This window comes from Physella acuta, unplaced genomic scaffold (assembly GCF_028476545.2).
Source record: "Physella acuta isolate Inbredline_101_S28 unplaced genomic scaffold, ASM2847654v3 ptg000220l, whole genome shotgun sequence".
In the NCBI taxonomy this organism is placed as follows: Eukaryota; Metazoa; Mollusca; class Gastropoda; family Physidae; genus Physella; species Physella acuta.
Genome location: NW_026731739.1, coordinates 165,990 through 183,073, shown reverse-complemented (window position 1 = coordinate 183,073; position 17,084 = coordinate 165,990). Strand labels below are relative to the sequence as shown.

General features: G+C 38.4%; 2 protein-coding genes across 2 annotated transcripts; both read right to left on the bottom strand.

Moving 5' to 3' along the window:
- Nucleotides 1-5,464: 5,464 nt before the first annotated feature.
- LOC131937735 (uncharacterized) lies at nucleotides 5,465-12,517 on the bottom strand. The gene is made up of 3 exons (XM_059295351.1): nucleotides 12,414-12,517; nucleotides 6,529-7,879; nucleotides 5,465-5,655 (listed from the first exon to the last, which is right to left on the bottom strand). Exons 2-3 carry the CDS (start codon nucleotides 7,814-7,816, stop codon nucleotides 5,465-5,467), a joined length of 1,479 nt encoding a protein of 492 aa, XP_059151334.1. The 5' UTR covers nucleotides 7,817-7,879; nucleotides 12,414-12,517.
- Nucleotides 9,239-9,874, bottom strand: LOC131937743 (uncharacterized). The gene has a single exon (XM_059295359.1). It carries the CDS (start codon nucleotides 9,766-9,768, stop codon nucleotides 9,373-9,375), a length of 396 nt encoding a protein of 131 aa, XP_059151342.1. The 5' UTR covers nucleotides 9,769-9,874; the 3' UTR covers nucleotides 9,239-9,372.
- Nucleotides 12,518-17,084: the final 4,567 nt, after the last annotated feature.

Below are 17,084 nucleotides of genomic sequence, written 5' to 3'. Positions count from 1 at the left end.
CATATATCGAAACGGGCAAGCGAAGTTTCGAGCACTTCTAACTGACCGATTCGCTTCAAACTTGGCACTTGGGTCAAAGACCCAATGACAATGCAATCTGACATCAAATTTGACTTAATTGATGACTAATTAATTTTTTATGAATTAATTAATTTTTTCTCCATTTTCCAAAAGAACAACATAAAAAGTGGGACTTACCTTTGTAACGTAGACGCGATGGCAAAAAAATTAAAAATAACTGCAGCTTTTTCGAATTGCATTTTCAGTGAAACTAAAGACTAGATCTATTTATGACTTGAGCAGTTCTCTTTCTCTTAAACCAGGCATTTCATGGCTTCGGTATGATTCCACAGTCTACGAGGCTACTGCAAGATCTTTTGTTCAGAGTTTCTTCCAGGCACCTCTTCGGGAGGGGGGGGGGACGGGGATTTACATAGAAAATATAAACTTTTAACAGTGTCCACCCCCCCCCCCCCCCCGCGGAAATCTTAGTCCCCCTTCGCCCCTCCACCGGAGAAATAAGTCTGGAAGAAACACTACTTTTGTTCGTTCCATCTTTACTTAATTGACTTCATTAACTATAAAAAAAAATTTTGTCTGTAGGCCTAATTTATATTCTCTTGAAATTTTTTTGTCCCGATGTAATTTTGTTGTTGAGATAACATGTTGGCTTGAGATAATACTATGTCCATGGAGACACATCTTCTTATTCATATGAACATCTCACCGATTTCTAAAAAAAAAAATAACTTGATCTGGCTAGTGTATTGGCTAAGGTGAGTATCAGAGATCCTACCTCCTGCCAAAATCAAGGTTATTGTTTGCGGGTATTGCTATCCTAACCCATGTCCAAACTCTAACCTTACCCTTTATATCGAAACTTTACTAAAAAGCGCCATGTCGAGATTCCAAACAAAAATAAAATAATTTCGATCTCCATTTCCCGTATTACAAATTCTTTACTCTTATAAAATTTTAATTTCTCCTGTCATTTGATCTGGTATTTCTGGGTCATTAGCCTTCCTTCTGATCCAGCAAGTATTGATTGTTTCATAATTTACCACGTACAATAGAGTCGACTTCACCACTCTCCTAGACTAGACTAGATAAGCAAACAACAGCTCGTGTTACTTTTGTTTTTACATGATAATATAGAGATTTTTGTCTACTTCTGGAGACAAAGTTTGTGTCAGATCGATGATTAAGGTCAAGGTCCATTCTAGGAACAGGGGCTAGCGTTATAAGGTACTATGTTTAAAAATAAACCGGTAGTGATCTCCCCTAAACTTTCTCGAATATTCTTATATAAAACAACAGGGGATGGTAACTGGGGATATAGTTATGATTTTTAATCCATTTTAAATACTTAAACTTTTAAAAATAGAATAGAATCTCAGTAAAAAACAATTGCGCACCAAGCGAACGCCTAATAAAGGTGTGTATAATAGTGCGCAATAGTATTAGTACTTAATAAATTTACATTAGTTTTTTGAGAAATCGGAAGTAGCGTAAATTACTACTTCCGGTCAACGGAAATTATTCAAAATTTAACAGAAGGTAGAGAATTAGATCTTTTACTTACATGTGAAATTTCATTTATCTATCTGAAATAGTACTCAAGTTATAGGCTTTTGAAAAATTCAAAGTAGGAAAAGTACCACTTCCGGTTATCCGAAATCGCTCAAAAGTTGATACGGATCTACGATTTTGATAAAATACTTAAATATGAAATTTCATCATTCTAGCTCTAACGGTACTCAAGTTATCGTGTTTACACACGGACAGACACACAGACACAGACAAGATTGCAAAATTATGTTTTTCCTTATCAGTGAGGTGTAAAACGTCGAGATTTGTAAAAATCTCGATTTTTTTTTTGCACGATTACAATACTTTCTCTATACTACGTATATACGAGAAAGTAAAAATACAAGTGCATTATATTTAAAGCACTTCTAAATAGGCAAGATTGACATCCCTTATCAAGTACTGACTAGTAAGGTTTAGGTTTAATTAATAGGTCATTAAGGTCTAGGATAGATAGGCTAAAGTTTGTTGTATGTTATATCTAGGTTATTTAGGAAAACAGGTTATTCTATGTAAGGTTATACACAGGCAAAACTTTGTTCTATGTACGGTCTAAGTTATAGAGGCAAATTTTTTTTTCTCTTCAAGGTCTAGGTTACATAGGAAAAAGTTTGTTCTATGTTAGGTCTAGGTTATATAGGCAGATGTTTCTATATATAAGGTCTAGGTTATATAGGCAGATGTTTCTATATATAAGGTCTAGGTTATATAGGCAAATGTTTCTATATATAAGGTCTAGGTTATATAGGCAAAAGTTTTTTCTATTTAAGGTCTAGGTTATATAGGCAAAAGTTTGTCCTTCGTAAGGTCAGACCTTGTATATAGAAACATTTGCCTATATAACCCAGACCTCACATAGAACACTTTTTCCTCTATAACCCAGACCCTATATATAGAAACATTTGCCTATATAACCTAGACCTAACAGAACAAACTTTTTTCTATATAACCCAGACCTTACATATAACCCAATGTTATATAGGCAAATGTTTCTCCATATAAAGGTCTAGGTTATATAGCCAAACGTCAGACCTTACACAAACATGTATTACAACCAAGATGAGACCTGACCCAATCGATCGCGCGTTCTGTTAGCGTTGGTTTTTACGTCACGAATATGGAGTCGCCCGCTAAATTATTAAAGGGAAGCAACAAAGGGTACGGTCATACAGATCAGCTCATTCATTATGCAACAGTTACGGAACGACACCTGCGAAGAAAGCGGGGCGGAATAGAATCGACATATGTGTTAATTAGCGGGGTCTGGCGCTACAAAGCCCTGCACGCGAACAGCCAGTGTCTACGCAACGCCCTGCCGTATTTTTGACAGTTTGCTGGATGGGAGAATTTTATTTATTCAACATCAGAGGGAAACTGAGAGTCATTGCATGTCTTTGAGTCGTGGTGTTGATGGCTGGTTGTTTTTTTTTACATTTTATAGCAGGCCGGATAAGGTTGCTTGTAGACGGTTGGCGACGATGGTTGTCAGAGGGTGGTTGGTGTTGTATGTTTATTTGACAAAAGCTTTAACTTGATAAATGTAAAAAAAAGTGAACTCTATAACTTCATAAATCTTTTCTTCACGCTGCTTTAGTAATGTGGGGAGGGTATGTCATAGAGGTAAATGGGAACAGAGGCGTAGCGAGAGGGGGGGGGGGGGGGGGCTGAACTTATGTCCCCAATCGCCGACCTTAGGGGGCGCCAAATTAAAAGTTTGAGGGGGGGGGGGTGCAAATCGAAAATTTGTTCCCGGGAAGGGTCGCTATGCCTCTGAATGGGAAAAGGGGCTGGGTAAACATTTTGAAACGTTAAAACGGTTTTGTGGGTTTCCTAAAGGTTTTAAAAAATTATTTCAATGGTTTGTTAGACTATTGCTTCTTGTTTTACATTACAGCAGGTAGTAGGCTACATGCAACACTTTCTAAACACTTAAGTGGGGCATCTCTTCGGGGTGCGAAGCCCCCCCCCCCCCCGAACGAAATTTATATAGAAAATATACACTTTAAACAGTCTACCGACCCCCCGAAAATTTCAAGTGCCCCCCCCCCCCCCCCCCCGAGAAAAAAGCCTGGAAGAAACACTGAACATATTTAGTTGGAATCTTCTGCCACTTCTGGTGTAGTTAGTTCAGGTGGTAGAATTTTTTTTTTCCTACACTCGTCTACTACCTAATCTCCAGCATGCTGTTAATGTTTGAGTTGTCTAGTAGCTGTAATAACAATAGGTAATCTTGGTGTTCAACCGAAGCCAAATATTTCTATAAATTTACCACGAAGACTTGTATGTCTAAATCTTCTCGATGGTGTTGTGAAATTTCGACCCATCTTTCGTTGACCCAACCAAAGTACACATTGTTTACTTACATAACATAACAATGTAAAATGTTAATCCCAGCATCTTAATCAGAGTTCATTTGGTGCTGTTTAATATTTAATACCTGACCTACGAGCATGCCAAGTAAAGTATTCATACGATTTGTCTTATCAACGTTTCTCAATTTAGCCTGCATGTCAAAGTTGTAGTTTGGTCAATGTAGCCTACGTGTCAAAGTTGTACATTAATTAGGTCAATGTTGCCTGATAAGGCTTTTCAGACAGTTTTTAGAAGTAGTGGGGTGGTCAAGTGCCAGAGGTCAGCAACGCTAACATGTAACACAAAAGTCTTTAAGGTTGAGTTCCAGCATTATGTGTGTACAAAGTCACTGAGTTCACCCAGCTTTGATGAGTACCTGAATAAAGTTAGGGATAGTAATAACTAATGAACAGAATGATGACTGCACAATATTTTCTTCACCCAACACAAGTGAAGGCTGCTATTTCACCTGCCTCTCAGTGGTTTCCAAGCTGGAGTGAGTGGCTGAATGGAAAGTTTCTGAGCTGAGATTATCATACCTTAGACTTGAGTGATCCGTCAGTGTAAAATAAACGACTGAAAATGTGTACACAAATTCAAACGTCTCTGCAAACTAACACCATACATAAAAATACACTAGCAACAACAGTTATAAAATAACTAAGCTTTAATATAAAAAAATAGTAGAACAAACACCAATCAACACAATTAAAATTTAAAAAGAAAAACTCTACTGTGTAACTTTCATAGAGTAGATACTTTACAATCTAATAAAAGTGACATTTTGTTTGATGTGACAGTGAACTGGGCTGATCAGACAAGGAACATGTTACACGATTAGAAAGAACATGATGCACGATTAGAAAGAACACGTTGCATGATCAGAAAGAACATGTATGACAAGAAAGAATATGTTGCACGATTAGAAAGAACACGTTGCATGATCAGAAAGAACATGTATGACAAGAAAGAACATGCTGTATGATAAAAAAGAACATGTTGCATGATAAGAAAGAACGTGTTGCACGATTAGAAAGAACATGTTGCACGATAAGAAACAACATGTTGTATGATTAGAAAGAATATGTTGCACGATTTGAAAGAACATGTTGTATGATAAGAAAGAACATGTTGCACGATTAGAAAGAACATGTTGCATGATCTGACAGGGGACCTGTAGCGTGCTAATACATTAGAAACATTTTGTGCAGATAGGTCAAAGGGTACATTTAGCATAAACCAAGGTTAGTCTGTTGACAAAATGTCCAAACAATACAGCTGATAATCTACAATGTCCCAACAAGACTGCTGATAATCTGCAATGCTCCAACAAGACAGCCGATAATCTGCAATCCAGAACATCAAAACGTGTTGCTGAAAACTTGATACTGACACAAATATGACGGCCCCACAAGAGCTCCAGTTAGCGAAGTCTAAAGTATTGTTCACTCTCAAATTTTTTATGTTGCGCATAGAATGAGAAGCGAGCGAAAAAGCTGCACTTCTTTTGTTCCAGCTCAGTCTTCTAGAGAAGTTGACATTTACTGGGGCGTCCCTCTAAAGCAGCAATTTCTGCAGATATTTTCTCATAAGCAGCATCAAAATGTTTGCTGCTACATCCCAAATAATCAAAGTTACTCTCAGTCAACAAGGACTTAGCTTTCAACAGCTGCAACCTCCGGCTAAGTTCTTGGTGTGAAGTGTGATACAATGGCACTGGATTTTTTGTGATCAGAGCCAAGGGTAAACTATAGGACAACAACAAGTTTACCTTTTGCTCTAGTAGTGCTATAGACATGTTTTCTAATGATGGATGCTTTGCTAGAATTGATTTAACTTCATCTTGACTGCACTGAAATATTTGAGCAATACGTTCAGACTTATCGGCACATCCTTCTAGTGCACCAGGCTCATTACACATTTTCTTATAGGCTACATCAAATGCCTTGCTGTTACGTCCCAAATAGTGGAACACTTTTGCATGACTTAAGACCTGATTGTCAGTCAATAAGGACCTATCCTGTAACAGCTCCAACCTCCTGCTAAGTTCCTTGTGTGAAAATAGCAATGGCGTTGGGTTTTCTATGATTAGAGCCAAAGGTAAACTATAGGACAACAACAAGTTTACTTTTTGTTCAAGTAGTGGTACAGACATGTTTTCTAATGATGGATGTTTTGCTAGAATTGATTTAACGTCATCTTGACTGCACTGAAATATTTGAGCAATACGTTCAGATTTATTGGCACATCCTTCTAGTGCATCAAGCTCATCACACATATTCTTGTAGGCGACATCAAATGTGCTGCCACTCTGTACCAAAAAATTAAAAACTTTGTCCTGACTTCTGACAGGATTGTCAGTCAACAAGGAACTAGCCTGTAACAGCTCCAACCTCCTGCTGAGTTCCTCGTGTGAAGTGTGACACAGTGACTTTACATTTTTTGTGATCAGAGACAATGGTAAATTGTAGGACAAAAACAAGTTTACTTTTTGCTCTAGCAGTGGTATAGACATGGTTTCTAATTTTGGATGTTGAGTAATAAGTGAATCAACATCCTTTTGATTGCAACGAAATATTTGCGCAATACGTTCAGATTTATTTGCACATCCTTCTAGTGCATCAAGATCATCACACATGTTCTTGTATCCAATATCAAATTGCTTGACACTCTGTACCAAATAATTAAAAACTTTGTCTTGACTTCTGACAGGATTGTCAGTCAACAAGGACCTAGCCTGTAACAGCTCCAACCTCCTGCTAAGTTCCTCGTGTGAAATGCAGTACAGTGGCTTTACATTTTTTGTGATCAGAGACAAAGGTAAATTGAAGGACAGCAATAAGTTTACTTTTTGCTCTAGCAGCGGTATAGACATGGTTTCCAAACGTGGATGTTGAGCAATAAGTGAATCAACATCCTTTTGATTGCAACGAAATATTTGAGCAATACGTTCAGATTTATTGGCACATCCTTCGAGTGCATCAAGGTCATCACACATATTCTTGTAGGCGACATCAAATGTGCTGCCACTCTGTACCAAAAAATTAAAAACTTTGTCCTGACTTCTGACAGGATTGTCAGTCAACAAGGACCTAGCCTGTAACAGCTCCAACCTCCTGCTGAGTTCCTCGTGTGAAGTTTGATACAGTGACTTTACATTTTTTGTGATCAGAGACAATGGTAAATTGTAAGACAACAACAAGTTTACTTTTTGCTCTAGCAGGGGTATAGACATGGTTTCCAAACGTGGATGTTGAGCAATAAGTGAATCAACATCCTTTTGATTGCAACGAAATATTTGAGCAATACGTTCAGATTTATTGGCACATCCTTCGAGTGCATCAAGCTCATCACACATATTCTTGTAGGCGACATCAAATGTGCTTCCACTCTGTACCAAATAATTAAAAACTTTGTCCTGACTTCTGACAGGATTGTCAGTCAACAAGGACCTAGCCTGTAACAGCTCCAACCTCCTGCTGAGTTCCTCGTGTGAAGTGTGACACAATGGCGCTGGATTTTTTGTGATCAGAGACAAAGGTAAATTGTAGGACAACAGCAAGTTTACTTTTTGCTCTAGCAGTGGTATAGACATGGTTTTTAAACGTGGATGTTTTGTTACTATTAATTCGACAGCTTCTTGACTGCAGTTGAATATTTCTCTAAGTAAAAGTTGATGTTCCTTTGACACTGGGACTGTTTGTTGCACATTGAAACTGTTTTCCTCCTGTTGAGCTCTTGTTTGTGAGCAAAGAGCTTTACTTTGTTGAAATCTGCTATAAACATGTCCTTTAACGGATGGTATGGACGTGCCACACCTAGTCAACAGAAGCACAGGACCGGTTTTTACAACTCCTTTAAAAAGTAATGCAGCCATTATGCTTGAATATGGTTGACAGTCTAGTACTTTTTTTCTAGTGATCTCCTATGATAAAAGGATCTGCAAATGAAGTTTTAAAAGTTTCAAATTATGAACGTTTTTAGTTTCAATTCAAACAAAAATGTAAGGCTGCATCATATATAGTTTAAACAGTGATCTGTAGAATTACTGGTTATATTTAACGTTTTTCTTCTCCCTCCCTCCCTTTCTCTCCATTTATATATATATATATATATATATATATATATATATATATATATATATATATATATATATATATATATATATATATATATGTATATATATATGTGTGTGTGTATGCAAATGAGATTTTTAAATAAATTATTTTCCGGATATATGCTATTATTTCAGTGAAGCGAGTTGGACGACCACCCCCCCCAACTTGCAGATGCCTATTTGTGACGTCTATTCTCCTTTGTAACCCTATACAAGTAAGTTATCGTTTTCTAACAATCATGCCAATACTCTATTTACCTACCGAAATCATTTATGGACCCCATGTAATAGAAGGTTTAGTTGCTTCGTTAAAATTTGTTAGGCAAGAATTAATGGATGGGATTTAGTTTAAAATGTTAACGCCTCATTAAAGTATTAAAAAACTGTGACCTCAAACCTCCGCATGTTAAAAAAAGTTCTAAAAAAAAAAAAAAAAAAAAGAAAAAAAAAAGAAAAAAAAAACCCAACTAACGTCTGAATCCGATGAATTATAAAAAAATAAGAGTGACATTTTCTTTGTGCCAGTGAACGGGGTTAATCAGACAAGGAACATGTTGCACGATCAGCAGAAAGAACATGTTGCACGATTAGAAAGAACATGTTACACGATCAGAAAGAACATGTTACACGATTAGAAAGAACATGTTACACGATTAGAACGAACATGTTACACGATTAGAAAGAATATGTTGCACAAGAAAGAACATGTTGCACGATCAGAAAAAACATGTTACACGATCAGAAAAAACATGTTGCACGATTTGAAAGAACGTGTTGCATGATAAGAAAAAACATGTTGCATGATCTGACAGGGGACCTGTAGCGTGCTAATACATAAGAAACATTTTGTGCAGATAGGTCAAATGGTACATTTAGCATAAACCAACGTTAGTCTGTTGACAAAATGTCCAAACAAGACAGCTGATAATCTACATTGTCCCAATAAGACAGCTGATAATCTGCTATGTCCCAATAAGACAGCTGATAATCTGAATTGTCCCAATAAAACAGCTGATAATCTGAATTGTCCCAATAAAACAGCTGATAATCTGAATTGTCCCAATAAAACAGCTGATAATCTGAATTGTCCCAATAAAACAGCTGATAATCTGAATTGTCCCAATAAAACAGCTGATAATCTGAAATCCAGAACATCAAAACGTGTTGCTGAAAACTTGATACTGACACAAATGTGACGGGCTCCACATGGGCCCCAGTTAGCGAAGTCTAAAGTATTGTTCACTCTCAAAATTTTAAGTTGCAGAGATTGAGAAGCGAGCGAAAAAGCTGCACTTCTTTTGTCCCAGCTCAGTCTTCTAGAGAAGTTGACATTTACTGGGGCGTCCCTCTGAAGCAGCAATTTCTGCAGATATTTTCTCATAAGCAGCATCAAAATGTTTGCTGCTACATCCCAAATAATCAAAGTTACTCTCAGTCAACAAGGACTTAGCTTTCAACAGCTGCAACCTCCGGCTAAGTTCTTGGTGTGAAGTGTGATACAATGGCACTGGATTTTTTGTGATCAGAGCCAAGGGTAAACTATAGGACAACAACAAGTTTACCTTTTGCTCTAGTAGTGCTATAGACATGTTTTCTAATGATGGATGCTTTGCTAGAATTGATTTAACTTCATCTTGACTGCACTGAAATATTTGAGCAATACGTTCAGACTTATCGGCACATCCTTCTAGTGCACCAGGCTCATTACACATTTTCTTATAGGCTACATCAAATGCCTTGCTGTTACGTCCCAAATAGTGGAACACTTTTGCATGACTTAAGACCTGATTGTCAGTCAATAAGGACCTATCCTGTAACAGCTCCAACCTCCGGGTAAGTTCCTTGTGTGAAAACAGCAATGGCGTTGGGTTTTCTATGATTAGAGCCAAAGGTAAACTATAGGACAACAACAAGTTTACTTTTTGCTCAAGTAGTGATAAAGACATGTTTTCTAATGATGGATGTTTTGCTAGAATTGATTTAACGTCATCTTGACTGCACTGAAATATTTGAGCAATACGTTCAGATTTACTGGCACATCCTTCTAGTGCATCAAGCTCATCACACATATTCTTGTAGGCGACATCAAATCTGCTGCTACCCTGTTCCAAAAAATTAAAAACTTTGTCCTGACTTCTGACAGGATTGTCAGTCAACAAGGACCTAGCCTGTAACAGCTCCAACCTCCTGCTGAGTTCCTCGTGTGAAGTGTGACACAGTGACTTTACATTTTTTGTGATCAGAGACAATGGTAAATTGTAGGACAAAAACAAGTTTACTTTTTGCTCTAGCAGTGGTATAGACATGGTTTCTAATTTTGGATGTTGAGTAATAAGTGAATCAACATCCTTTTGATTGCAACGAAATATTTGCGCAATACGTTCAGATTTATTTGCACATCCTTCTAGTGCATCAAGATCATCACACATGTTCTTGTATCCAATATCAAATTGCTTGACACTCCACCCCAAATAATTAAAAACTTTGTCCTGACTTCTGACAGGATTGTCAGTCAACAAGGACCTAGCCTGTAACAGCTCCAACCTCCTGGTAAGTTCCTCGTGTGAAAAGTAGTGGCCTTACATTTTTTGTGATCAGAGACAAAGGTAAATTGAAAGATAACAGCAAGTTTACTTTTTGCTCTAGCAGTGGTATAGACATGTTTTTTAAACGTGGATGTTTTGTTACTATTAATTCGACAGCTTCTTGACTGCAGTTGAATATTTCTCTAAGTAAAAGTTGATGTTCCTTTGACACTGGGACTGTTTGTTGCACATTGAAACTGTTTTCCTCCTGTTGAGCTCTTGTTTGTGAGCAAAGAGCTTTACTTTGTTGAAATCTGCTATAAACCTGTCCTTTAACAGATGGTATGGACGTGCCACACCTAGTCAACAGAAGCACTGGACCGGTTTTTACAACCCCTTTAAAAAGTAATGCAGCCATTACGCTTGAATATGGTTGATAGTCTAGTAAGATATACGGATCTGCAAATGAAGTTTTTTAAGTTTAGAATTATGAACGTTTTTAGTTGCAAATCAAACAAAAAAGTCCGACTGCATCATATACAGTCTAAACAGTGGTATGTAGTGTTAATGGTTATATTTAACACAACAGTTTTCTTCTCCCTCTCTATTTATATATACATATGTATGTGTGTGTGTACAAATGAGATTTTAAATAAATAATTTTCCATGTATATGTTATTATTCCATTGAAGCGAGTTGGACGACCCCCCCCCCCCTCCCCCAACTTGCAGATGCCTATGTGTGACGTCTATTCTACTTTGTAACCCTATACAAGAAAGTTATCGTTATCTAAAAATCATGCCACTTCTTTATTTCTCAACCGAAATCATTTATGGACTTCATGTAATAGAAGGTTAAGTTGCTACATTAAAAGTTATACAGCAAGAATGTATTGATGTAATTTAGTTTAAAAAATGTTTAACACCTCATTAAAATATTAACAAAATGTGACTTCAAACTACCGCATGTAAAAAATGGTTCTAAAAAAAAGGTCAGAACAAAACAAAAAACTACAGAATCTGATAAATTAAAAAAATAAAAAGAGGCAACGGGAGATTTGAGGGGAGGGCGAGTCTGACTAGAGGTGAGACGTCACTAGATCTATGTGACGCGGGGGGGGGGGGGTGAGACGTCACTAGATGTATGTGACTCAGGAGGTGAGACGTCACTAGATCTATGTGAAGCGGGAGGTGAGACGTCACTAGATCTATGTGACTCAGGAGGTGAGACGTCACTAGATCTATGTGACTCAGGAGGTGAGACGTCACTGGGGTAGGAAGAGTCTGACTAGATCTAGTGACGCCGGGCGTGACTAGGGGAGGGAGAGTTTGAATCTAGATTTTTTTTTGTGACGCAGGCGGTAGGACTAAGTGGGCGTCACTGGGAAGGGAGGGAGAGTCTGACTCTAGATCTAGATCTATGAGACGCTGGGTAGGTTGGGGTTGGGAATAAAATTTGCAACAAAACAAAGCTAGGGTCATACACCATACTCACGACTTTATTCTCGCTTCCTGACCTAATCATAAACATGACTGTCGCTGTTTTATTGTCAGAAAAGATCTTGGTATGCTAATGCAGGTCTAGATCAAGATCAAGATTCTAGATCTCTAGATCTTGTTTATGTGCTTGTGGTAGATGTAGTAAAAAATATCTTTTTCACAACGGAACTGACGCAACATGGCGTGATTGTTGCATCAGCGATGACCCAGAACTTAGGTATTAAAAAATAAAATAAAACTAATAAGGTTTAGATCTAGATTCTAGATCTAGATTCTAGATCTAGTTTAAATCTTGTAACATGGAATAACGACAGTTAAAAGTACTGAACTTACCCAGTTAGTGAAGCAGCATCCAGCTATCTCGGCCAATTACTGAAATCTGTGTGTTTATGTTGTACGGCGCAGCTTGTAAAAATGAACAAATATTGTAGACCAGCTAAGGTTGATCGGGACTTTCTAACCGGAAGTTTCTAGTCTTGATCTGCACATGTGTCTGATGCAAGCTCCAGCACAGTTACGTCTTAGTCTCGGGCTATTAATAACATTATTAGAATGGAAATGGGGGTGGGGGGGGGGGGGGGGTATCGTCACGTAGGATTTCTACACACATCTTTAATTTGTTAACCGCAGTCAACACTCGGGCATATATTCCAGTAGCATTTATTGATACCCCCATGGGACTTGAGATGTTTACAGCGGGGGTAGAAAGCTATACTCTGATGATCAATAATCGCCAACTATAGTCATTTGCCCATGAAATTTAAACTGAACCGTTTCGTTTGACTGACATTGATCATAATTGCCTATAATATGATTTCTAGGAAAGACTAGAGTTGGAAACAGAGTTTCTTCCAGGCATCTCTTCGGGGGGGGGGGGGGGGCGAAGCCCCCCCCCCCGAAAATTTTTTACCGCCCCCCCCCCCCCCGAACGAACTGAAATTTATATAATTTATATAGAAAATATATACTTTTAACAGTGTCCGCCCCCCCCCCCCCGAAGAAAGTTTACCGCCCCCCCGAAGATTTCAAGTGCCCCCCCCCCCCCGGAGAAAAAAGTCTGGAAGAAACACTGGTTGGAAACATTAGCAGACCTAACATTCAACTCAACAGAATCCTAAACCATAACTGAAAATCACAAGAATCCGTCCTGGATGGATTAAAGCCTATTGATATTTCATTTAACTGTAAGGTCCAGCCTGATAATTGAGGACATTTTATCAGTAGTGTCTCAGGTGCGTGAGGGAGGGTCGTATCGTGTGTCTCGGGGGTGTCGACAAGGCGACATAGACCATACATATAAACTTTTCTCTGGGGGTGCCGACAAGGCGACATAGACCATACATATAAACTTTACTTCTGGGGTGCCGACAAGGCGACATAGACCATACATATAAACTTTTCTTCTGGGGGTGTCGACAAGGCGACATAGACCATACATATAAACTTTTCTTCTGGGGGTGGCAACAAGGCGACATAGACAATACATATAAACTTTTCTTCTGGGGGCGTGGCACTCTGTGACGTAGCGAGTCACCTGACCTGTTGACGTCATCGCGGCTGGACAGTATAAGTGTGGTGCTTTTTGACGAGATCACGGATAATTACATTTGATTCATTACACTTTACAAGGATCTTACTAGTTTTGTAAATTTGATTCATAACACTTTACATTTATCTCAATAGTTTTGTATATGTGATTCATTAGACTTTACAAAGATCTCAGTTATTTTGTAAATTTAATTAGTCTGATTTGAAAGTTTTTAGTTGAATCCCATCTCCCCCCCCCCCCCCCAGGAGAAAAATGTCTGAAAGAAACCTTTACGCTTAGCAGAGGCGTAGCGACCCTTCCCGGCGCCCGGGGACAAACTTTCGATTTGCACCCCCCCCCTCGAACTTTCGATTTGCACCCCCTCGAACTTTTCATTTGCACCCCCCCCCCCTCAAACTCTCAATTTGACGCCCCCCGTAAGGTCGGCGCCCGGGGACATATGTGTCGTCCCCCCGCCCCCCCCCCTCGCTACGCCTCTGACGTTTAGCAGAATACTAACACCATCGGACAAACACAGCACCGACAATACGAAACGAACAACAAACATCATGGACAATGTATGATAAACATTTCACATAAGTACATGATAGTACAATATAAACAATATGGGACAAACATCGCTGAAATACAGGATAGCACAATAAAAACAACATAGGACAAACGCATCACAGGTAAACGGGGAAAACGCCGAAAATGTTAGACAAACACAACACCAACACAACACCGAAAATGTTAGACATACACAACACCGACAATGTAGGACAAACAACTACAACAGTGTAGGACAAACAACAGCGACAATTTAGGACAAACACAACACCCACAAAGTAGGACAAACACAACAGCGACAATGTAGGACAAACACAACACCGACAATGTAGGACAAACACGGTACAGTTAAAACAGGACAAACACAACAGCGACAATGTAGGACAAACACAACACCGACAATGTAGGACAAACACGGTACAGTTAAAACAGGACACACACAACAGCGACAATGTAGGACAAACACAACACCGACAATGTAGGACAAACACGGTACAGTTAAAACAGGACACACACAACAGCGACAATGTAGGACAAACACAACACTGCCAATGCAGGACAAACACAACACTGCCAATATAGGACAAACCCAGTACAGTGAAAACAGGACAAACACCACAGAGAACGCTCGTAGCCCCCGTTTTTTTTCGGGCCAGCTCGGCCATACAGGGTGAAGCAGCGAGCGAGTGTATTCGGTTATTCGCCAGAACTCATTTTGAATTCTACTCACTTTGTCTGCGGTATTGATTTCTCCATCCCCTGTTCACAGTAGATGAAAAATGCGTAGAAAAGGAGATGAAAGGGTGGCGGGTGGCGTTAGGGGAGGGTGTGGAGGGGGGTGGGGGTGGTGACAGCAGGGTGGGGGAGGGAGGATGTAGGGTGGGGCAGTATCGAGAACGCCAGAACCAAGCAAAACAAAAACAGAGTCAAGTTTTGCAGTACATTTAGTGCGCGTGTTGTTTACATCATACTCAGTTGTGGATGTGTGTGTGTGTATGTGCGCACGTGAGTGTGTACGTACCATATTATGTGTGTGCGTGTGTGTGTGTGTGTCAAGATGTAGCATATCAAGATGTAGTATAATGTCTTTGCATTGGGAATTAATTTCCATAAAAAATACATCGACTTTATATCTGGATTAATTTAATTGACAGTAGTCATTAATAAAATAATGGTACTACAATGAACCCGATATGCATGTTTGGTCAAGCAATGTTACCCCCCACCCCACCCTCAAAAAGATAATTTCAAGACTTCGCACTACCAGATGGGGATTTATCTATAACGGCAACGTGATTGTGTGGTTGCAGTTGTCTTATGTCTAATTAATGCCAGGTACCCATTATAGCTGCGTATGAGAAAGTAAAAAAAAAACAACAACAAATAACATCACATATTTTAAAGACTTGAAATCTTAAAGTGAATATTTTAAAATGGGAGTGTGTGTGTGTGAGAGAGAGAGTGAGAGAAGCTTACACAACAGACCCTAATACAGATATGCTTACATTGTTTTGCTATTAGATCACACAGATGTACAGGGTACGTGAATGTGGCAACTACAAGATTTATTACTTTTACCTCTTAAACAAGACATTAATTTTTAAGAGTTTACACTCGTGTATTTACTAATATTTTTACAGTTTACCCTCGTATTAATTACAGTTTACACGTGTGTATTTACAGTTTACACTCGCATTTTTATACACTAGCGTTTTTACTATTAACACTAGAGTATTTACTGTTCACTATTATTTTTTATAGTTTACATTAGTGTATTTACTATTAGTATATTTTTAGTTTACGCTAGTATTTTTACACTTTACACTAGCATATTTTTACAACTGAAAGTCGCGTTATTTGTTAACGTCCTGTGGTTATTTCTCCTGTTGTAAACAAACGCAGTGTTTTCCCTTGTAAGTGCCGCAGTGAGAATTCTCTCCCTTCTTTTCCTCAATGGGCGTGCCCCTCTCCTTTAAAAAAAAGAGAGAAGGGGGCGTTCCCTAGGGACCCTGACTCACAGCGGAACCGAGCGATGCCGAAATCGATCGAATGCTTTTACCGATTCCTCAACTGAGAACGTCAGAGAGAGCGGGACTTGATTATTTCAGCACCACTTGGATGCGGCCTGCCAACCAGGGCCCGAATCCACCCAAAACTTGCCCCCCACCATTATTGTGTTCTCTTTTAGCGACCGTTTCTCCATGATGCACATTATTCGTGTATGAAAAAATAAAATGTCCTGCCCTTGATCATTACCCTATATCGTCATATTATTCTGTTTGAAGTTATAGTTATGAGCACTTTATGTTCATTGCACTTATAGATAAGTTGTCTTTCTTTAAACGTCATGGCGTATACACAGAAGTATATAAAATGTTTGTGCAATTATATAATTTTTATAGCATTTACAATTCTATAAAAATAGATGGCTTTAAAATGGGGAAGACCCGATTTAGTATGATGAAATTTTAGCCTGAAAATTCATTCATTGAGATGTAAAAGTAATTTTGTAAAACAGTTAATTAAACCCGTTTGTGATAATCTCAATCAAACAAAACAAATTACAAATTAATGACAGCTCCTCCTAATTGTTGGCTTAAATGTGATCATACAACCACCACAACTTCCCAGTGATGTTTTGATGTGACACATTTTAAAGCTCCTTATCTGCAAGAAGCAGAGACTGACTTAAGTAATGGCAATGGAAAATATCTAAATCATGGCAATGGAAAATATATAAATAATGGCAATGGAAAATATTTAATGGCAATTGAAAATATCTAAATAACGGCAACGGAAATATCTAAATAACGGCATTGGAAAATATCTAAATAATGGTAATGAAAATGTCTATTTAATGGCAGTGGAACGTATCTAAGTAATGGCGATGGAAAATATTCAAATGG

What these genes read in the sequence shown, in the direction of transcription:
- LOC131937735 (XM_059295351.1), bottom strand. Translation starts at nt 7,816, where the DNA reads ATGGCTGCATTACTTTTTAAAGGAGTTGTAAAAACCGGTCCTGTGCTT. An exon ending in ATGTGCAAATAAATCTGAAC is followed by an intron (nt 5,656 to 6,528) that starts GTATTGCGCAAA and finishes CAAAAAATCCAG; the next exon opens with TGCCATTGTATCACACTTCA.
- LOC131937743 (XM_059295359.1), bottom strand. Translation starts at nt 9,768, where the DNA reads ATGTGTAATGAGCCTGGTGCACTAGAAGGATGTGCCGATAAGTCTGAA.